The sequence below is a fragment of the Muscardinus avellanarius genome (genome assembly GCF_963383645.1).
Source record: "Muscardinus avellanarius genome assembly, chromosome: 12".
In the NCBI taxonomy this organism is placed as follows: domain Eukaryota; kingdom Metazoa; phylum Chordata; class Mammalia; order Rodentia; family Gliridae; genus Muscardinus; species Muscardinus avellanarius.
In genome coordinates, this window is record NC_137798.1 from 106,443,214 (window position 1) to 106,465,388 (window position 22,175).

A 22,175-nucleotide genomic window follows, 5' to 3' on the forward strand; every position below is an offset into this window, starting at 1 on the left:
TGAGCCCGGGGGCATTGGCTTGGCATCTGGGCTAAACATAGGCAAAATGATTCTTCTCTAATGCGACCTTTGGGAGCCTTTAGAACTTGGCTGTGCTCTGAGTCTTGTTCCTCCGAGAACAGAATTGATGACACACATTTCCTTGCTGTGTTTGGCAAGAACCCCTCTATTTTTCTCCTCATAAGCACCCATTAGCAACCCGTGGAATGCGCATGTACCCGGGAAGGAGCTTGTGCCGTGCCGTGTGGCCCCTTTGCAGGCTTCACTCTGCCCATCCCCTCCTTTTTAGGTGGTGGAAGTGGGGCACTTCTGGGGGTACAGGACTGATGCAAGGAGCTCAGAGCTGCTGAGGAAGCTGACTGCGGAGATGAACCAGCTGGAGCTGGTGCCCCTGCCAGCTCACCCACACCCAGACTTGGTCTGTCTGGCGCCTTTTGCTGACTTCGACAAGGAAAGCTACTTTAGAGCCCAGATTCTTTATGTTTCTGGAAATTCTGCAGAGGTACGTTTTATAACAATTCATTCAAAGGAAAAGGAGATGAACTTACATCAATTTATAGAAAGTCTTTTCTAAATGTTAAAAAGTGGACAATGAGAGAGAGTGTTTCTCTGGTCGTGTGTGGATTTGCGTTCAGGGTCTCTGAGAAGTGTGCAATCACAGACTAGAGCGTGGCCATTGTCTTCAGCACCAAGTAGGCCTTGGTCTTGACCCTGAATCAAGTGTTCTCTTTACCTTCTAGGTGTTCTTTGTAGACTATGGCAATCGGGCTCATGTGGACCTAGATCTCTTAATGGAGATTCCTTGTCAGTTTCTTGAGCTTCCATTCCAGGTAAGCTGGAGAAGATTCTAGTCTGAGTGTTGAGTGCTAGGAGGGATCTGGCTGGAGATCCTGGGCCCTGCTCTTTAGCTTAGCATAGCACAGCCCAGGCCTCGCGTGGGGAAGGGGCTTGTGTCACAGGAGCCGAATTCGGCTTCTACTCAAAGAAAATATTGCCGTAGAGGTGTTTTTGTGTGTGTATGTGGTACTAGGGATTGAACCCAGGGGCATTCTACTTCCAAGTCACACCCCAACGCCCAGCTCTATTTTATTTTTTAAAACAGGGTCGCTAAGTTTCTGGGAGCCTAGCTAAGTTGCTGAGGGAAGTCTTGGACCTGAGATCCTCCTGTCTCAGCCTCCCAAGTACTGGGATTACAAGAGTGGGCCACCATGCCCAGCTTGCCAGAGGTATTTTTGACATTATTTTTTTTTTTTGAGTGAGTTAAATATATGAAGGATTTCAGACTTAGCAAACAAAAATCCTTTAGTATTTCAGTATTCTGGTTGTGTTGACACCAGGCAGAATTAGGGGGGCTGGACCCATGTCTGCATGTGCCATATGCCCCTTTTAGGAGTGTAAAAATGGTCTAAGTGACTCAGCACTGCTGCTGTTGATAAAAGCAAAGCCGGGCTTCTTCAGGGGTAAGCTTTCACTCCCCCAGATTGTTAGAGGGGGCTTTTGAGATGACGATGAGCTACATGAGCAAGGTCATGTTCTATGGTTTTTTTTTTTTTTTTTTTTAGTACTGGGGATGGAACCCAGGGGCATTCTACCTCTGAGCGACACCCCCAGCCCTATTTTTTATTCTTTATTTTGAAACAGGGTCTCACTAAGTTGTAGAGGGCTGGCTACACGCCTGCAGTCTTCCTTCTCAGCTTTCCGAGGACCGGGATTACAAGTGTGTGTCACCACACTTGCCTTCCCAGCCCTAGTTTTCAGAAGGCCTCACTCAGTAGCTGAGACGGACTGCGAGCCTGTGATCTTCCTGTCTCAGCTTGGTGTGTGTATAGTACTGGATTACAAGTGTGTGCCACTACTCCCAGCCCTATCTTTATTCTTTATTTGGAAACAGGGTCTCACTAAGTTGCGGAGGGCCTCACTAAGTAGCTGAGGCTGGCTTCGAACCTGTGCGATCCTCCTGTCTCAGCCTCCCAAACGCTGGGATTACATGTGTGGCCACCATGCTTAGCTCTAGTGGTATTTGGGGTGAGTATTTTACTCATTTGCAAAATGGGTTCAGTGAGCTTTTCTGTCTTGTAGGCTTTGGAGTTTAAGATTTGCAAGATGCGGCCCTCGGCCCAGTCTCTGGTGTGCGGCGAGTGCTGGAGCAGCAAGGCCAGCGAGCGCTTTGCCTCCCTGGTGAACGGGAGTGCCCTCCTGGTGAAGGTCTTCTCGGTCGTGCACAGCGTGCTGCACGTGGATGTGTACTGCTGCTCAGGACTGCAGGATGCCATCAACATAAGGGACGTTCTCATCAGGGAGGGCCACGCCGAGCTTGCAGAGGAGCCCTACGAGTCGCAGGTGGGGCCTCGGTCCTCGTTGAGTGCAGGCTGGGAGTGCGCTTTGCTTTGGCTCTGGGGTCTGAGGGATGATGGAGAGATGGGGAGTTGCTTTTCATCATCTGGAGTGCTGTATTAGGATCTGTGACACTTCTAGATTTCTCTGAAACTACATTATGGTGGCTGGATATTATTTCTGTTTGCTGTTCAAACTGTTATTTTTCTTTTTGAAATGAAAATTAAATTTGAAAATATTATATGTTTTTAATGGATTCAAAAAACTTTCTTCATAATGGAAATCATTAAAAATATTTATTTCAGCTGGGCGTGGTGGCGCACGCTTGTAATCCCCGCGCTTGGGAGGCTGAGACAGGAGGATCGCACAGGTTCGAAGGAAGCCTCAGCTACTTAGTGAGGCTTTCAGCAACTTAGTGAGACCCTGTTTCCAAATAAAGTATAAAATAGGTCTGGGAGTATAGCCCGGAGATAGAAAAGCCTCTGGGTTCCACCCCCAGTACCACACACACACAAATTATTTCAAGTATTTCAAAGTTCCTTTCAACTTTTTTCTTTCTTTCTAAATCAGTTATAAAGTTCTTTTTCTTTCTTTTCTTTTCTTTTTTTTTTTTTTGGTGGTGGTCCTGGGATTCCTGGAAACACTTCTACCTCCAGGCTACACTCTCAGACCTATTTTTATACTTTTTATTTTGTAAACAGGGTCTCTTACGCCAGCACGGCTGGCTTCGAACCTGTGCGATCCTCCTGTCTCCACCTCCCAAGTGCGGGGATTACAAGCGTGCGCCACCACACCCGGCTTTTTTTGACTTTTAAAATGAATTTGATAAAACTTTCTTCTTACTCCTTATGATGTACAGATCAGAATAAGATTATGCGTATGAAATGTTTTTATTAGGTTGGAGTAAGGTACTTCTAATAATGTTTGCCTTTAAAGAATTTAATAGTATTTCATTTAACTCAATATGTCTAAACTATTGTCACTTCAATTTCTAGTCAGTGTAAAGAGTAATATAAGTTTTCCTTTTAACAAGCCAAACTTTTCTTGCCTTGTTTAGCAAAGCCATGAAGTTCTCGAGTGCCTCTTTTCCAAGTCTGTAGACAGCGTGGCAGGCGGGTGTGTGTCCTCTGCAGGGAAGGGCGATGAGAAGCACCTGATTCAGATCTTGCTGGAGAGTTCTTCCTCCAATAGACTGGGCACCCCGAACTGCAAGGTGGGCTGGAGGGCTTGTTTAAAGAAAAGTGTGATGCCATTGTACACGGTACAGTAAGAATTGCAGTCATAGTCAGAATGGCTCTTCTTTCCTGTTTTTTTGTTTATTTAGGTACTGAGAATTGAACTCGGGAGCATCCTACTTCCAAGCTACACCCCCAGCCCTATTTTATTTTGTTTTCTTTTTCTTTTTCTTTTTACAGTACTGAGGATGGAACTCAGGGACATTCTACCTCCGAGCTACAAATCTTTCAGTGAGTTGCAAAGAACCTCACTAAGTAGCTGAGGCTGTCCATGAGCCAACATCCTCTGGTCTCAGCTGGGATTACAAGCATGCGCTGCCATGCCCAGCTAACAGGGTCCCGTTAGGTTGATGAGAGTCTCACGACTTGCCGAGGCTGTCCTCGAACCTGCGATTCTCCTGTCTCAGCTTCACAAGTACTGGGATTACAGGTGTGCATCACCACACTCACCTGGTTTTCGAGCTATTATTTTTCTCACAGTGGAGCCTGGATTCCTAAGAAGTAAGCTGGGGTTTAGTGCCCAAGGAAAGCTCTGCATAACTTCTGTCTTGCTTTTAACCTTTCCAAGATGAGAAGTGCAGTTTTCCTGATGGAAGGAAATGTGGTGTGCTGCCTTTGGAACTGTTGCCAGTCTGGGTTTCCTATGGCCTGCCTGGTGGTTGGGTGCTGAGAAGACGGCTGGCTGGAAGGTCCCTTTCCTACTGGGGGACTCCACTTTGATTACCCCAGCTTCTGGCCCTGTGGCCTCAGGCCTACCCGTTGGCCCTGGTTGGTCTTGTGCATTTAAAGGAATGATACTCTTACTAAAGTATTCAGTACCATTTCATATTATATATTTATAGGAATCAGTTGCATTCATGATACCTTGTTTAAGACACCTTTATTTTTTTCAACCCAGTACTCAGGATGGAACCCAGGGGCATTCTACCTCTGAGCTCCATCCCAGCCATATTCTTCATTCCTCCCTCCCTCCCTCCTTCCTTTCTTTTTTTTTTCTTTCTTTTTGTGGGTCTGGGGATGGAACCCAGAGGCATTCTACCTCTTGAGCTACACCTCCAGCCCTATATATTTAATTCTTTATTTTGAGACAGAGTCTCACTGAGTTGCAAGGGGCCTCACTAAGCAGCTGAGGCTGACTGCTAACTGGATCCTCCTGTCTCAGCCTCCCCAATGCTGGGGTTACAAGCGTGTGCCACCACCCCTGGCAAGGCACTTCTTTCTTACTGACTCTTATTTTACTGGGAGCTTTGAAGGTGTGCGCTGGCCCTGGATGTTCAGAATCCGTGTCGTGTGTCTGCTCATTGGCCACTGTGTTCTGTCTGCAGGCCATACTCCGTGGGCCTTTTAACCCTTATGAGCTGAAGTGCCATAGTCTGACCAGAATATCCAAGTTCAGGTATGATTGATTTCCCAGGAAACCTTTTTCTCTTCTCCTCCATTTATAGACCTCATCAGAAGCTAGTCTTTCTTCCTTTCTAAACTGTCAGGATGTTTTCATTCAGCCTAGTTTCCTTGTTTGCACACCAGAGGTGTTCCTTCTGTCTCCCATGAAGCCGTTCTCTATTAGCGTCCTGCAGTGTTGCTCATGAGACTCGCCTTCAGTCGGTGTGTGTGTGTTACTCTGCGGGTCTGTGAGTGCCCTGTGTGCCAGGAGTGGTGTGTGTGAGCGGGTCACACTGGTGAGCAGGGCGTGCCTGTCATCTTCAGGATCGCCACGGGCCAGTGGTGGTGGAGGGAGAACACTGTGCCGACAGCGTAGGGTGACAAGGTCTTGATGGAGTGGCTGAACATGCTGAGGCCCTGGGCCCGGCCAGAGCTGGAGGGCCGTGGAGGCTTTCCAGAGAAACCCGAGGCCGTCCAAGGCAGATGGTCATGGCGGGAGCCGAAGGTTGGGGTGGTTCCAGTGCCAAGTGCCTTGGACTGAATTTGAGGGTTTGCACTTGTGAGGGCTTGGAGTAAGTCTGGTATGATTTGGAGGATCCACAGGGGAGCAGGCTCTATGCCTTTTGGCAGGTTCATCAGCCGCATTTTAGGCTTCATCCAAGCACATGTGGGAAGCCTCACGAGGTACATTTAATAAGGAGCACTGTGGTTCAGGCACAGCACTGCACACCTGCCATCCCAGTATTGGGGAGACTGAGACAGGAGGGGAGCAGGTTTGTGGTTACCCTCAAAATAAAAGAATGAAATAGGGCTGAGTGTGTAGCCAGAGGTAGAGTGTCCCCCAAAGATCACTTTGGGCGAAGCCTGGCCTTTTAAAGTTCTTCCAAAGGACAGGTGGCGGGGTGTCCCTGGGGAGCCAGCCTTTGCGATGCAGATGCTCCGCCCACCTGGACCCTGTGAGTGAGTGTGCACTTTCACAAGCCCCCTGGAGCTCTGCATTGCTTGGATGCAGTGGATTTCAGAGTAGAGGAGCCCTCGGGCAGCAGGTGCAGACAGGGGTGGCTTGCCCAGCACCTTCAGGAATGGCACTAACTGGCTAGAGCTTGATTGAGATGATGAGGGATGAGGAGAAATGTGGGTGCCTTGTGGAGCTGAGCCAGCCTCTGCTGAGAGGCAACAGGAGTCGGTGGGCCCACTGGTGCCGCTAGCTCAGGGTGTGGAGTGAGTTCAGCCCTCACACGCAGGAGGTACTTGAGGCCGAGGAGAAGTCTGTCCATAGAAGACAGGCGGAGTGCAGAGTGGGGAGGGCGCAGAGCAGCCTCCTGGAGCCTGGGCCACCTGTGGCCCGTCACATTTGCCTGTTAGTGGTGCGCTCTGTGCCGGGCAGTCTCCACCGCCTCCTCAGTGGCCAGCAGCTGTGTCCCGCTCACGCCTCCTTCCAGGTGCGTCTGGATTGAGAAGGAGAGCGTCAACTCCGTTGTCATCAGCGATGCCCCAGCAGACCCGCACCAGAGGATGCTGGTCGCAGCCTCTCTCTCAGTCAACACAACTGGTAGGTGGGCCTGTCTTGCCCAGTGTGCTCGCTCCTTTCCGCGACTTGGGTGGCTAGCAACAGTTATCCTTGCGTGTTACAGCGTTAGGCTGTTTTTGGAGTGCATTGGCTGGTATGCATGTTAAGAAATGAAGCATCATTACTTTTCATATAAGGATGTGTCACATTCACTTGTTCCTCCATGCTGGCTACAAAGAAGAATAAATCTAAGTTCTTAGCCCTGGAAAGTCCAGTAGTCTAATGAGAGAGAGAGAAAAGAGTGAGCAAATGATTTATCCCCACATGGATAAATGCCGAGCGCTTTCATGAGGTGTGTAGCTCTCGGGTACATGGAGTTGGGAATTAGGGGTACCTTCAGGGGACCCATGGGGAAAGGCTTGAAGAAGAGGTGATGTGGGTGAATGGGACCAGCTAGGATGAGGTGCAGGCCCAACACTGACGTTCCTTCTGCTCTGATAGGTTCTGCTATGCTGCTGAGAGAGACCTCTCTGATGCCCTCCATCCCCGGCCTCCCGGCGCTCCTCAGCATGCTATTTACGCCCGTGATGGAGTTGAGGTAAGAGGCGGGTGTGTGGCACACGCTTGTGCCCCCAGTACCTGGGAGGCTGAGACAGGAGGATTGCACGTTCAAAGCCAGCCTCTGCAACTCAGTGAGACCCTGTTTCAAAAAAAAAAAAAAAAAAAAAAGCCATGGTGCCTGCTTTTTCCTCGCATTGGCTACTGTACAGTGAGAGTCTTGATGAAGAACAGTGGTCCTCCCCTCCTTTGAGGGAGAGCATCCACAGAAGAGTTTGGCCGTGGCAGGGCTGGCGATTCAGTTTGATGCAACCTTATCATCGATGGACATACCGCTCCTGACTCAGGGCAGTTTGATTCTGACTCTTTCTCTTTGAGACACAGGGTCTTGCTTTGTGCCACACAGGCCTCTGACTCACGACCCTCCTCACCTCAGCCCCTTGAGAAGCTGGGTTTGGAGGCGTGCATCACTGTGCCTGCCTTCAGACTCTGATTTGTTTTTACTTTATGATGGTGTGAAAGTGGTGCCTGTTCAGTAGAATCCGTACTTTGAGGGGTTTTGTTTGTTTGTTTGTGGTGCCGGGGATAGAACCCAGGGGCATTGTACCTCCGAGCCACACCCCAGTCCTATTTTTTAGTCATTTATTTATCTATCTATCTATCTATCTATCTATCATTTTTGGTGGTCCTGGGGATGGAACCCTTCTACTTCCAGGCTACATTCCCAGGGCTACATTCCCAGACCTATTTTATATTTTTATTTTGAAACAGGGTCTCTTAAGCCAGCGAGGCTGGCTTTGAACCTGCGCAGTCCTCCTGTATCCGCCTCCCAAGCATGGGGATTACAAATGTGCGCCACCACGCCCGGCTTAGTCTTTTTATTTATATTTATCTATTTATTTATTTATTTATTTATTTATTTATTTATTTATTTATTTATTTTGGTGGTACTGGGGTTCCTGGAAGCCCTTCTACCTCGGGGCTACACTCCCAGACCTATTTTTACATTTTCATTTTGGAAACAGGGTCTCCTAAGCCAGCGCGCGGCTGGCTTCGAACCTGCGCGATCCTCCTGTCTCCGCCTCCCAAGCGCGGGGATTACAAGCGTGCGCCACCACGCCCGGCGTCTTTTTATTTTTGAAACAGGGTTTCACTGAGTTGCGAAGGGCCTCGCTAAGTAGCTGAGGCTGTCCACAAACCGCGATCCTCCAGTCTCCGCCTCCTGAATGCTGGGATTACAAGTGTGTGCCACCACGCCTGGCTCCATACTTTGAGTTTTAACATTGATGTTTCCTTGGCCAGAGACATGCAGTCCACGTGTGTGTGATGTTGGCAGCTGCGGCGGCCCCTGGGTCACAAGGGGAGGGTCGGCACTGCAGTCTGCACTGCTGAGCGTGCGTTCAGTGGCACCGTACTCAGTGTTGTTTTCAGCTTGGGGGGCTTGTGGGATGTGAGCCTGCAGGCGGTAGAGAAGCATCTCTCCTTGTGCGAACTTACTTCAGAAGGAAGCTCAGAGCTGACAGAGGCATGCACGGTGGCACAGGGCCTTGAGGTCAGGCAGGCCCAAGACCTTGCAGGTGGAGCTGGGATATGGCCCAGGCGGTGTGGTGGCAGGCCTCCCCGGGTAATGGGCTGTGCGAGCGAGTGTAGCTCTTTGGTGACCAGTTCTTGGAACCTTGTCAGCTCCCCTTATCGTGGGAACTTCCAGGCCAGGAGATGGACTGTCGGACAGATTTTAGCTCTTTTTGTGTCAAAATCAAACAGGGCTTTCTCCCAGAGGCTTTAATACAGAGAGCTGTGTGATGAAGTATTCGTTGGTGAGGCTGTATTTGAATCCTCAGGGTTTCGGGGCATTCACGGTGGGTGTAGACTAGCTGAGGCTAGGCAGAGGGCAGGCTGGGAGAGTGAGAAGCTTTGGGCTTGAGGGCCGCGCTCAGTGCGTGGAATGGAGACAGCCCCACACCGTGGTGCTCGGGGCAGAGGGGCAGTCAGCCTGTCCTTCTTGCCCTGCCTGTGGGTGGCAGGGGAGGTTGGTAAGACTGTTGGCTGAAGGGGCGAAGGAGCCGCTCGCTCCCCTGCGCGTGCTGTGCCCTGCACTGTGTCTGCTCACAGGCCCGTGCTGCTGCAGTCTCAGAAGACGAACACCTTATTCTTTCAGTTTTGAAAATAATTTGTGTATTTCTTTTTTTCCATTAAAATATATGCTACATTCTAATCCCAGTACTTGGGAGGCTGAGACAGGAGGATCGCAGGTTTGAAGCTAGCCTTAGCCTTAGTGAGACCTTGTTTCAAAATAATAAAGCTGGGTGTGGTAGCACACACATGTAATCCCAGTACTTGGGAGGCTGAGACAGGAGGATTTCAGGTTCAAGGACAGCCTCAGAAGCTTAGTGAGGTGCTCAGCAACTTAGTGAGACCCTGTTTCCAAATAAAGTAGAAAAGTATGTCTGGGGGTATAGTCCAGAGGTAGAAGGCTCATGAGTTCCATCCCTAGTACCACAAATAGTAAAAATAATAATAATAATAATAATAAAAGCAGACTAAATGCACAAATAAAATTGTTACACTAGTACTGGCGGTATTTATCATGATTTTACTGGTCAAGTTTTGGATATTAAAGTGGTGGTTTAACAGTTGTGAAATGACTCCTTAAACATTCCATCCAGGGTTGATCGAAATGGAAAGTGCTACACTGGTGTCCTTTGCGGCCTGGGCTGGAGTCCAGCCACGGAGGCCCCCGTACTGCCGGAGCACGACATGGAGCTGGCGTTCGACGTGCGTTTCAGTGTGGAGGACCTCGTCGAGGTGAGCGGGCAGTCCATGGCGGCGTGGTAGGGCTTCTCTCCTCCTGCACGCATGTGCTGGCATCTGCCTTGGTTCTGTGAGTGCAGCTGTGTGGACTCGCCTGGTCCCTGAGGGCCTGCTCTCTGCCCTCTGCACTGCCAGCGCAGAAGGCTGCCTCTTCGCTTGCCTGTTCCGCTCTCTTCTGGGAGGGAGGCCTCGCTGCCCAGTCACTGGCAGCCTTCTGTTTGGTGTTTCCTGGCACAAGGTAGTGAGGACTGAGGAAACACAGGCCCACTGCTTCCTGGCCCCAAGGAGTCAGGGCTGGCGCACAGGGCCTCCAGACCAGCCCACAGCAGGCTCCACACTGAGCTGCACTCCTGGGCTGTGGCAGGTGCAGGCCGGGCGGGGCTTTTAGACCCTCGAGAAGCAAGGAGCAAGCCCGTTTGTTGTGTGTCTTTTGAATCTAATAATGAAAGTGCGCACTTGTATTTTATGGGTTTTTTTTTTTTTTTTTTTTTTTTGCTTTTTTTCCCAGTCCTGGGGATTGAACCCAGGGCATTCTACCTCCGAGCTACACCTCCAGCTCCATATTCGTTCTTTTGAAACAGGGTCTCACTAAGTTGTGGAGGCCCTTACTAAGTAGCTGAGGCTGGCCGTGAACCTGTGACCCTCTGGTCTCAGCCTCCCAAGTACTGGGATTGCAGGCATGCACCACCATACCGGCTCATTTTTTTTACATTTTACAGAGTGATAAAAAACACAACTAATTCTTCACCAAGAATAGTTTGAGAAACTCTCCTCTAGTCTGAGCCTCCCCTCAGTAGGCTCCCTCTTCTCAGAAGCCCCTGAGTAGGTGAGGGTGACACTGCTGCAGAAGGCTGGGGCGTGGAGCCAGGAACGCACCGCGGTGCACCTGCGCCAGGTGCTAGGCAGCCCCTCTGCGTTTGGATTCGTTGGCTTAGTTGTTAACTATTTACTGCCCACTAGGGTGTACATGAAGGGGCTTATGAGCTTACAGTGCTCTTTAGACCATATAGTTCTAATGGTGAAATGTAAAACCAAAAATTCTGGAAGCAAATATAGGCCAAATCTATATAAATTTGAGTTTGGTATGACTTTGTAGATACACATTAAAAACACAATATGTGAGAAGTAAAAGTTGAATTTCACCCAAACCAAAACCCACGCCTGCCATTCCAGTGACTTGGGAGGCCAAGGAAGGAGGCTCTCAAGTGGGAAGTTAGCCTGGGCAACTCAGCAAGACCCTATCTCAAATAAAAATAAATAGGGCCACTGGGGGGTAACTCAGTGGCAGAGAGCCTGGGTTCAGTCCCCAGCACCAAAGGAAAGAGAAAAGAGAAGAGAAAAGATCCTGTCTCACGGATGAAAAGAAAAGCTGTGTACTAGGAGAAAAAACACATGAAGCACACATCTGATGTTGGAGTTGGCCCCACAATTATATAGGGAACTCCTTACAACTCAGTAGTGAGAACAAATGCAGACATGCTCAGCAAGCCAGGCACGGGGCGCACCTGTCATCCCAGGACTTAGGAGGGCTGCAGGTTTGAGGCCAGCCTCAGCAACACAGTGAGAGAGACCCTGCTTCCAAAATAGATAATAAAGAGCTGAGGGGTGCTGCTTGGAGGTAGAAGGTTCCAGTACCCCCCCCACCCACACACACCTCTCCAGGGGGCCAGGCACTGTAGCACACACCTGTAATCCCAGTACTTGGGAGTCTGAGACAGGCGAATCCATGTTCAAAGCCAGTCTCAGCAACTTAGCAAGGTCCTAAGCAACTTAGCAAGAGCTTATTTTAAAGCAAAAAGGGCTGTGGGAGTAGTTTGGAGGTAGGACTAAGAAAAATAATGACTAATAATCTCCAGGACTAAGAAAAAGAAATGATTCCATGGAGCTTGGGTATGGTAGCACACACCTATAATCTCAGTACTTGGGAGGCTGAGACAGGAGGATCACAGTCCAGCCTGGACAACTTAATGAGGCCCTGTTTCAAAATAAGAAAATGGGCTGCTCAGATCTCCATTGCTCCATGGCCGAGGTGTCCCACCAGGGACCACGGGGAGCCACAGTGGCTGACAGCAGCCACCTGGGGGCGCCCTGGAACACCATCAGTCTTGCTTCCGAGAGGAGGGGCAGCCGCTGGGGGGCGCTGGGGTGGATGCCACGAGACCCAGTGCCTGGCCACTGCCAAGTGGGGGAACACCTTCCTAGCCCTGAAGAATCACTTCCGGGACAGGACAGCCGGAATGGTGCCCCCAACAGGGCCGAACTGGGCATGTGGGCCCTGGCCACAGCACTGGTGGTTCATTGCTGCAGCAAGAGTCCTTCCAACAAGGATGCGGCCCTGATGGAAGCTGCCGGTGTCAACAGTGTGCCAGAAGTTAGCAGGCTTCTGTCAGAGGTGCAGATGTCAATGCAAGGCACAAATTTGGCTGGACAGCACTCATGGTGGCAGCCATCAGCCAGAATGTCAGTGTGGTGCAAGTCCTGCTTGCTGCTGGGGCTGACCCGAATCTTGGAGATGATTTTAGCAGTGTCTACAAGACTGCCAAAGAGCAGGGAATCCATTCTTTGGAAGTTCTGGTCACCCGAGAGGATGACTTCAACAACCGGCTGAACAACCGCGCCAGCTTCAAGGGCTGCACGGCCTTGCATTACGCCGTCCTTGCCGATGACTACCGCACCGTTGAGGAGCTGCTGGATGGAAGAGAAGAGCCAGCCCCCTGTGGAGATGAAATGGGACACACTCCCTTGGATTGTGCTCGAGAAGGGGAGGTGATGAAGCTTCTGAGAACTTCTGAGACCAAGTACCAGGAGAAGCAGTGGAAGCGTGAGGCTGAGGAGTGGCACCACTTCCCCCTGAACAGAGACTGAAGGAGCACATCATTGGCCAGATGAGTGCCATCGCCATCGTGGGTGCTGCGATCTGGAGGAAGGAGAATGGCTGGTACCATGAAGAACATCCTCTGGTCTTCCTCTTGGGATCATCTGGAATAGGAAAAACAGAACTGGCCAGGCAGACAGCCAAATATATGAACAAAGATGCCAAAAAGGGTTTCATCAGGCTGGACATGTCTGAGTTCCAGGAGGGACACGAGGTGGCCAAGTTTATTGAGTCCCCACCAGTCTACATCGGCCATGAGGAGGGTGGCCAGCTGACCAGGAAGTTGAAGCAGTGTCCCAATGCTGTGGTGCTCTTTGACGAGGTGGACAAGGCTCATCCAGATGTGCTCACCATCATGCTGCAGCTGTTTGATGAGGACCGGCTGACAGGGGAGGGGAAGACCATTGACTGCAAGGACGCCATCTTCATCATGACCTCCAGTGTGGCCAGTGATGAGATCGCACAGCACGCACTGCAGCTGAGGCAGGAGGCTCTGGAGCTGAGCCAGAACCGCATTGCCAAAAACCTTGGGACGTCCAGGTTAATGACAAGATCGCCGTCTTGAAGAACTTGAAGGAGAATGTGGCTCGCCCCATCCTGAAAGCTCGCTTCTGGAGAGATGAGTTTCGTCTACTTCTTCCCTTTCTGCCACTCGGAGCTCATCCAACTTGTCAGCAAGGAACGCAACTTCTGGGCCAAGAGAGCCAAAGAGAGGCACAACATCCCCTGCTGTGGGCCGGGGGGGCAGACGTGTGGTCGACGGCTACAACGTGCACTACAGTGCCCGCTCCATCAAGCATGAGGTGGAGCGCCGTGTGGTGAACCAGCTGGCATCAGCCTACGAGCAGGACCTGCTGCCGGGGGCTGTACTCTGCACATCACTGTGGACGACTTGGACAAGCAGCTGTTCAAGAGCCCCGAACTGCCCTCGCCCCAGGTGGAGAAGCGCCCACCCAAGCTGTGGCTGGAGGTCATCAATAAGGACAGCAGATCCGCAGACTGGGCATCCGGGTACCACTCCACCCCCGGAAGGTGTGCCACACATCTAGCACCCACCTGTGTGTGCCCTGAACATCTAGTAAATGCCCCTTGTGTGGCATGCCAAAAAAAAAAGAAAGAAAAGAAAGAAAATGGGATGGGGAGGTAGCTCAGATATAGAAAACACCAGGGTTTAATTCTCAGTACCAAAAAAATAGAAAAAAGAAGATGCCATGAGATGCACTGTGCACCTAGGAGCACGGTTCCAATCCAGGGCGCAGGGCCAAGCTCGGCAGGACGGGTGTGCAGCCACGGGGTCCCCGGCTCGCTGCTGTGTCCTCAGAGTGCGCTGCTCTTTGGAAGACCAGTTCCTTTTCACATTAGGCAGGCACCTACCATGTGACCCAGTTATCCCACCTAAGGTGTCTGTCTGTCTGAGAGACTTGAAAACTCAGTACCACACAGATCCTTTGTGTGAGCCTGGGAGCAGTGAGGTGTGCTTACCGGGAGCGAGCAGACGCTCACTCTTGAGCGGAGAGAGAATGAGCCATTCACACAGTGACATGGATGGATTTTAAGTTAGTTTACTATGTGCAAGAAGCCAGGGCTCGGGGCTGCGTCTGTGTGACCCTGGACAGAAAGCAGACGAGGGTTGCTGGCAGTGAGGAAGCGTGGCCCCAGAGGGCCTCCCGGGTCTGGGGAGTGGCGAGCTGGCCTGTGTGGGTGCAGGAGATAGAAACACGACTGCACTTGCCAAGACCATCCATCTGTAGCAGACCTGCCCGTCCCTAAAGAGTAGACGCTAAAGTATGGTATAGACACAGACACCCCGACAGGCCGTCAAGCCCCCAGGATGCACGCCTAGACAGAGCTGGAAACTGAGCGCCTGTTACAGGTGATGTTACACAGTCACATCAAAGGGGCTGGCCTGGAGCCTGCCCTTCTCCTTTCTCAGCCTTCCAAGTAGCTGGAATTACAGGTGTGTGCCACCTTGCCTGGCTGCCAAGATTGTAATTCTTTTTTTTTTTTTTTGGTGGTGGTACTGGGGTTCCTGGAAGCCCTTCTACCTCCAGGCTAGGCTACACTCCCAGACCTATTTTATATTTTTGAAACAGGGTCTCTTAACGCCAGCACGCTGGCTTTGAACCTGTGCAATCCTCCTGTCTCCGCCTCCCAAGCGGATTACAAGCGTGCGCCACCACGCCCGGCCTAAGATTGTAATTCTAATGGCATTATCCAGCAGGAGGAACCGGGGCTCCTTGGGAAATAGTGGTTCTGGGCTGGGCTAGGAAATGCCCAGGATGAGCCTGGAGCTTCTTGCTAGCAGGAAGTAAGGACGTGTCGGTGAGAGAAAATGCTGCCTGCAGCCAGAGTCCAGCAGTTGGAGCAAACACAGTGTACTGCCGGATGGGCAAGACGTGTGTGCCCACATGCATGGCAGCAAGCGATGGAAAGAGACTGCCTCCCTTATGTGGTGCCTTCCCAGGTGGGCAGGGCTTGGGAAGCCACGGAGTAGGAAAGTGGGGCGTCTTTACAGTGGAGAGGGACCGGGTCATGAGAGGGGACCACTCTGTCTCAGGAGAGGCAACATCTGGCAAACCTGGACTGGGAGCATCCTACACAGTGTCCCGGCTGGACTCCTTGAAGTTCTGAGAAGAGCCTCACATGGTGGTGCACACCCATAATCTCAGCACTTGGGAGGCTGAGACAGGAGGATTGTAGGTTTGAGGACAGCCTCAGTAACCTAGTGAGACCCTGTTTCAAAACTAATAAATAAAGGGCTGAAGATGTAGCCTAGAGGAGAATGCCCCTAGATTCAGTCTCCAGTACCCCACTCCCCCCACAAAAGGACTAAGAACCTACCAGAAACATGAGTTCCATGTGGTACCTGGATCTGGATCCTGGACAGAGGTCAGATACGAATGGAAAGATGAGTCAAGTCCACACAGCCTAAAGATGCGTCACTAGCAAAGCCCTGGAGTTGGCTTCTTAGCTGTAGGAAATGTCAGGAAGACCTGATCTGCTGGGGGCTTACAGGAACTGCTCTGTTCCACCGTTGTAGCTCTGAGATCAGTCGAGACCTGCCCAGAAATGAACATTGGAAGAGAATGGATAAAGAATCTCGGGCTGCTAAGTTCATTCCTGATGGCCTTAGGCACAGCCTCTTCCCGGCCTCGAGCACCGTCCCTCAATAGAGAAGCTCCTCCTGGGTCCTAAAGGGGAAGTAGCTCGGGTTCGGCCATGGGCTGCTAGAGAAGAGCTTGGCGGAGGCCTCCCCCTGGCCAGTGGGGTGAAACCCCCTCCAGTGAAAAGAAGGTAACCGAGATCCCTGGCACTCCTGTGCTACCCAGACCTGCCCCCGGCATGGGCAGGACAGCAGACGGCCCTGCAGGTGACCGAGGCTCTGTGTCACTGGAAGCCTGTGGACGGCCTCTCCTTGTGCCGTATTGCAGACCAACAGCCTGATGTTTCTCCACCTGGGTGTGAAGCTCAGCTGCTGCTTGGCCCGTCGGGTCTGAGAGCCCTGGCGTGCCCTGCTCTGCAGGCCTGTCATCTCACGCTGGCCTGCTAGGTTCTGAGGTAGCTGCACCCAGAGGCCATCGCAGCCAGCCTGCTTGGGAGACCTTCCAGGACCTGGCACACAGACACCCAATGCTTTCTACCTGGGATATGTCAAGGCTCCACGGGCCCACTGGCAGGCAGTTCATGAAGAAGCATTACCTGCGGGGTGACAGTAAGCCCAAGGACACGTGAGGCGGGGTCCTGGGACATGAGCTGACACCAGCAGACTGGAGCCAGAAGTGAGAGCGGTGGTGAGTGAGGTGCCAGGAGAGCATCCCGGGCATGAGCCCTCGGGACTTCATAACCCGGTGCTGGCCGTGCTGTGGGGCCCCACAGCTGCGCTCGAGGGACTCACCCTGGGCAGAGCAACCGAGAGCAGGCAGAGTGATCAGAAACGGACCTGTGTCTGGATGGTCCAGCCTGGAAGCTGTTCTGGAAGCAAGACATCACCAAGCCTAAGAGCAGCAAGAGTTGAGGTTCGTGTGCCGGTGAGAGGAGAGTCGAGGTCGTGAGGGAAGACACTGACACACGAGACCAGATGGCAGCTTCTCGAACTTTATTCTGATGGAAGCTTCTCCAGCTTCTCTCTTCCTTCTTACTTTTCTTTTACTTCTTTCTTACTACTCCTACTTTTTTCTTTTAGGATTTGTTACAATCTTTATAGTCCTATGCAACAGGAACTTCAAGGATAGAAAAAGTTTTTTTTTTTTTTTTTTACAAACTTTAGGACAGGGTGCCAGGCATTTAAATAATCATAGAAAGTATGCTTTGTCTCATCACAAGGCCAGCTTGAACTTAATCTTATATATTGGCCCAAACTAAGGTCAGTTTGAACTTAATCTTTGGCCCAAACTTTATCCTTGGGGGAAAAAATCTTTGCTGCCTGAGTCTCTCACAAGCCGCTGCCCATCAATTTTAGTTATAATGCTTATACATAAAATTCCAGTTATACATATTGATCCAAATAATTCTAAAATAATTTTTTGAAGAAGGAAATGCTAGACATACATGATGGGGGATCTGCGCCTTTGCGGGTCCCCTGCCCGAGCTTTCTCCAGCTCTGCATGAGATGCTGTAGCAGGGCAGCCCCTGCACTGCGGCTCCAAATGGTGCCTCAGAACAACTCCGGTGGAGACCACCAGCCTCTGGGTGGTCCCCCCATCATTGAGCACCTCACTGCCCTCGTCCAGGCAGAGGCCGCCTGGACCACAGGACAGCGAGACAGGACATCAGGAGCCCTGGGCTCTCTGGCTTGGGGACCCTGTGCTTCCTGGAGCCACCCTCCTCTCTGCAAACCACTCTCCCTCTCCCCCTCCAGTTGCCACCTTCACACCTGTGCCCCCAGCAGTTTAGCTTCAGATTTCTCTTTATCCTTTTGTCAATAAAAAGCACTATGTTCCAAAGTAAAATAAATTTATAAAAATAAATGCGGTTACAAGCCGAACATAGTGGTACACACCTGTAAATCCTAGTACTTAGGAGGCTGGATAGGAGGATTGCAGATTAGAAGTCAGCCTCAGCAACTTAAGACTCTCAGCAGCTTTGCAAGATCCTGTATCCGAATAAATAAAAAACAGGACTGGGAGTGTAGCCTGGAGGTAGAAGGCCCCAGGTTCAATCCCCAGTACCACACAGAAAACAAAACAAACAAAAAGTGGTTACAAAGGCTGGTAACCAAGCAAGCACAGTTACCGCAGCGGGCACTCCTCAGGCTTCCTCAAGAGCATCATTCAGGAGGACAGGGAGGGTGCAGGATGTAGGATGCAGGATGCCTGCCACAGCTCGGTCCTTACCACGGGACTTCTTACCCTTACCATGGGTTTCTACTGAAAAGTCCCAACCTTTCTTACTGATTTTTTGTTTCTTCCCTTTTGCTGCTGTTTCTTATATTGTGATAGCAATTATTGATGTTACTGCCAGTGATTTAATTGTTCTCCCAGAAATCATACTGATGATAGTCATGTAACTCTGAATGCTATGATTATTTAACATGGGTGAAACTCAGCTCTACAGAACCGTGTGACTATGTCACTCTCTGTTTATAGATCAATATCCTCAGATCCGCTATCAACAAGCTCGTGTGCGACGGGCCTAACGGATCCAAGTACCTCGGGCCAGAGAGAGTCGTGCAGTTGCAGGACAGTGCTCGTCAGAAGCTTCTAGGGTGGGTATGCAGTGATGTGGGCTCTCCTCCCAGCCAGCTCTCCCCACTGCCCTGATGGTGGATGCCGGGCATCGTTGAGATGTGGCGGACCAGTCTCTGGAAGTGGGTGCCGGTGCCCAAGCAGCCTGGGAGGCAGTGGAGTGGGCAGGGCATGCCTGTGTCCGTCAGGGTGCTGGTGGGGCAGGGCGCCATCCTGCCTGGGCCCCTGGGGAGAGGCCCTCGTCACCAGTGGGCACTGAAGGCCCAAGGTGCTGGGGTAGAGCCTTGGGCCCAGGGGCTGACAGGTTACTGGGCCGGAGCCTCCTTGCACCTCTCCCCGTTTCTCAGGCTTTCCATTGGCCAAACCCACCTGGAGCCATTGCTGCAGCCTGTGAACTGCACTCAGCCTCAAGGGCTTGGCACAGTTCATGAACTGTGGGAGCGACTGGGAAGAGAGACAAGGTGCCAACGCCGGGCTACACCCACTTGGAGCCAGCTTGTCAGGTGGGGCCCTGTGCCCCCAGCCATGCTGGCCGGGAGCTGGTGCTGCCTGAGAGAGCTGGCCTCTGCTGTCACGGCCACTCTCTCCCAGACATGGCACTTGAATGGCATTTCTTGGTTTAGCAAACACTTCCAAAAAGGTACTAAAGCTAGAAGGCTGCCTTAGCAATTGTGGGAAGGGTTGATTTTAGTTTTCTCTTTTCATTTTCTTTTGCAAAAATACTTTTTTGTGAAGTTGAGTTGAACAGGCATAAGGTGCACAGGTACCAGCCCCTGGGGCCAGCATCCAGGCCGAGCACAGTGGCATGTGTGGCCCCGTGCTGCCTCTGGGTTGGTTTTATAACGATTGATATTGGTGATTTTATGGAGTTAGGCCAAGCATCAGTACAGCCGGGATTTATGAAGTTCTCGTATCCTCAAGTCCACTTGTAAACACGGCGAGGAAAGACAGCCGGTGTGTACTGTCTGCTGGCCCCTCTCATCCCCTGGAAGGCCTGGGGCCTGGCACGCCTCCTCTAGGAGGGCGCTGTGCCTGGCCAGCCCCACACTGTGTGTGTATGTGTGGTGGGGGGTCCTGCAGCAGCACCAGAGCAGTGGGTGCAGGCCAAGGCCCCTCCCTGCAGCTGACTGTCCTGGCCTGTTGGTGGGAGGGAAGCCCTGTGCTGGCCAGAGTGCTGTGGGGGTGTTCTTGACCACTCTGAGACCATGACACAGTGGGCTGGAGGGGCTGAACTCTGGGCTCTTGAGGACTGGTCACAGATGTCACTTGCTGAACAGATATTTTAAAACAAATTGTGGTATTTGTACAACTAGAAACTTACTAAAACTGATGAATTTTGTACTTAAAATTGATGAATGTTATATCAGCCATACCTCAGTAAAGCTGTTTGTAAACACCTGAGTTTCAGTTTTTCAGTCCCTTAGCAATGAATTCTATTCACCCCAGACCCAGGCAGCCACGGTTGCTTTTCTGTTTCTGTAGGTTTGCTTTCTCTGACATTTTTATATATATATAGTTGTTCTTTTGAAAATAAGGATTCTTAAGCCAGGTGTGGTGGCGCACGTTTGTAATCCCAGCATTTAGGAGGCTAACACAGGAGGATTGCGGTTCGCAGCCAGCCTCAGCTACTTAATAAAACCGGGATTATGAGGGCCTTTGCAACTCAGTGAGACCCTCTTTCAAAGTAAACAATAAAAGGCCGGGTGTGGTGGCTCACACTTGTAATCCCAGCATTTGGGAGGCTGAAACCAGAGGATCGCGGTTCGTGGACAGCCTCAGCTAGTTAGTGAGGCCCTCTGCCACTCAGTGAGACCCGGTTTCAAAATAAAGAATAAAGCCGGGCGTGGTGGTGCACGCTTGTAATCCCCGCGCTTGGGAGGCGGAGACAGGAGGATCGCACAGGTTCGAACCCAGCCGTGCTGGCGTAAGAGACCCTGTTTCAGAAATATAAAATAGGTCTGGGAGTGTAGCCCGGAGGTAGAAGGGCTTCCAGGAACCCCAGTACCACTAAAAAAAAAAAAATAAATAAAAATAAAGAATAAAAATAGGACGGGGGTGTAGCTTGGAGGTCAAATGCCCCTGGATTCTATCCCCAGACCTGCAAAAATAAAAAAAATAAAAAATAAAACAAAGTAAAGAATAAAAAAATAGGGCTGGGGGTGTAGCTTGGAGGTAGAATTCCTTGGGTTCCATCTCCAGTACTGCAAAAAAAATTAATAATAATGTTCTTTTTGAGGGGTGGTACTGGGGTTTCTGGAAACCCTTCAATCTCCAGGCTACACTCCCAGACCTATTTTTATACTTTTTTTTTTTTAAATTTTGGAAACAGGGTCTCTTAAGCCAGTGCAGCTGGCTTCGAACCTGCGCGATCCTCCTGTCTCCGCCTCCCAAGCGCGGGGATTACAAGCGTGCACCACCACACCCTGCACACCCGGCAATAATGTTTCTTTTACTTAGTATTTTTGAGGTCTGTTCATGTTATAACATGTTTGTTCCTTTTTGTTTTGTTTTTTGTTTACAAGCGTGCACCACCACACCCTGCACACCCGGCAATAATGTTTCTTTTACTTAGTATTTTTGAGGTCTGTTCATGTTATAACATGTTTGTTCCTTTTTGTTTTGTTTTTTGTTTTTGTGGTGCTAAGGATTAAACCCAGGGCATTCTACCTCTGAGTCACCACCCCAACCCTATTTTATTTTGGTATTATATCTTTAAAATCCTTGCAAAATCCAAGGTCACAAAACCTTTGGTTTCCTTATTACTTGTTATATATAGGTCTTGAGCCATTTTGAGATGCTTTTAGCATGTGGTGTGCAATATTGGAGTCTCAGGGTTGTGTTCTTGTATATAAATTCTAGCTATTAGGATGTTGTTTGCTGAGCAACTTTCCTTTTGCCTTTGAGCTGCTGGTCAGGATGAACCGGTCAAAGATGAATGAGCCGTAAGCATCAGGGTCTCTGGAGCTCGGCCACAGCGGTCTTCTGACTTTGCACCTCCCCAGTGGTGTATGCTCTTCCCAGCCCTTTCCTTTCTTTCCCCTGTTACCTTAAGTTTAGCACGTTCATTTGCACTTGCTAATCATGCCAGTTGCTGGAATGGTGACAGGTTGTGTAGAATCCTAGGGGATTTTGGGGAGAATTGCCATCTTAATACTGAGTCATGCAGGGTCCAGCCATGGTGGCACGCATCTGCAATCCCAGTACTTGGGAGGCTGGGACAGGAGGATCGCAAGTTCAAGGCCGGGGCAAGTTAGTGTGAGCCTGTTTCAAAGCCAATAAAATGGGGCTAGGGCTTAGCTGAGAAGTAGAACGCCTTGGGATCACCCCCAGTACAAAAAGCTATTCAGTCCATGAGAAAGGAAGGGCTCTTTATTTGATTACTCTTGTATTTCTATTAGCACTCTGTTATAATTTTCAGTATGCAGGCCTTACACTTTTGTCTCAGCATCCCAAATGCTCGAATTACAAGCGCGCACCACCAGGCCCAGCCTGTTTTTTCAATTTTAGTTTCGAATTATTCATTTCTAGAATTTTTTTTTTGTGTGTGGGTCTGGGGATGGAACCCAGGGACATTCGACCTCTGAGCTACACCCCCTGCCCTATTTTTTCTTTATTTTGAAACAGGTCTCACTGAGTTGCAGAGGGCCTCACTAAGTAGCCGAGGCTGGCCACGAACCGTGATCCTCTGGTCTCAGCCTCCTGAATGCTGGGTTACAAGCGTGCACCATTATGCCCGGTTAGAAATTTTTTATATATTGATTTCTATATGTTGATTTTTTAATTTG

At 50.5% G+C, this 22,175-nt stretch overlaps 1 protein-coding gene and 1 pseudogene across 3 annotated transcripts in view; both read left to right on the plus strand.

The window, feature by feature from the left end:
- TDRD9 (tudor domain containing 9) overlaps nucleotides 1-22,175 on the plus strand; it is a gene marked incomplete at both ends in the record, with an annotated part of 111,785 nt that overhangs the window by 86,071 nt on the left and 3,539 nt on the right. For both annotated transcript variants that reach the window (XM_080707823.1, XM_080707824.1), the window contains 9 exons: nucleotides 290-502; nucleotides 741-830; nucleotides 2,080-2,340; nucleotides 3,392-3,547; nucleotides 4,895-4,965; nucleotides 6,395-6,504; nucleotides 6,964-7,060; nucleotides 9,687-9,825; nucleotides 18,292-18,410. In XM_080707823.1, coding sequence (XP_080563949.1) covers nucleotides 290-502; nucleotides 741-830; nucleotides 2,080-2,340; nucleotides 3,392-3,547; nucleotides 4,895-4,965; nucleotides 6,395-6,504; nucleotides 6,964-7,060; nucleotides 9,687-9,825; nucleotides 18,292-18,410 — 1,256 coding nt within the window. The remainder of the gene's footprint in view (nucleotides 1-289; nucleotides 503-740; nucleotides 831-2,079; nucleotides 2,341-3,391; nucleotides 3,548-4,894; nucleotides 4,966-6,394; nucleotides 6,505-6,963; nucleotides 7,061-9,686; nucleotides 9,826-18,291; nucleotides 18,411-22,175) is intronic.
- Nucleotides 11,886-13,777, plus strand: LOC308271526 (mitochondrial disaggregase-like; annotated as a pseudogene). Its single transcript has one exon. The product of its transcript is annotated as a mitochondrial disaggregase-like (transcript).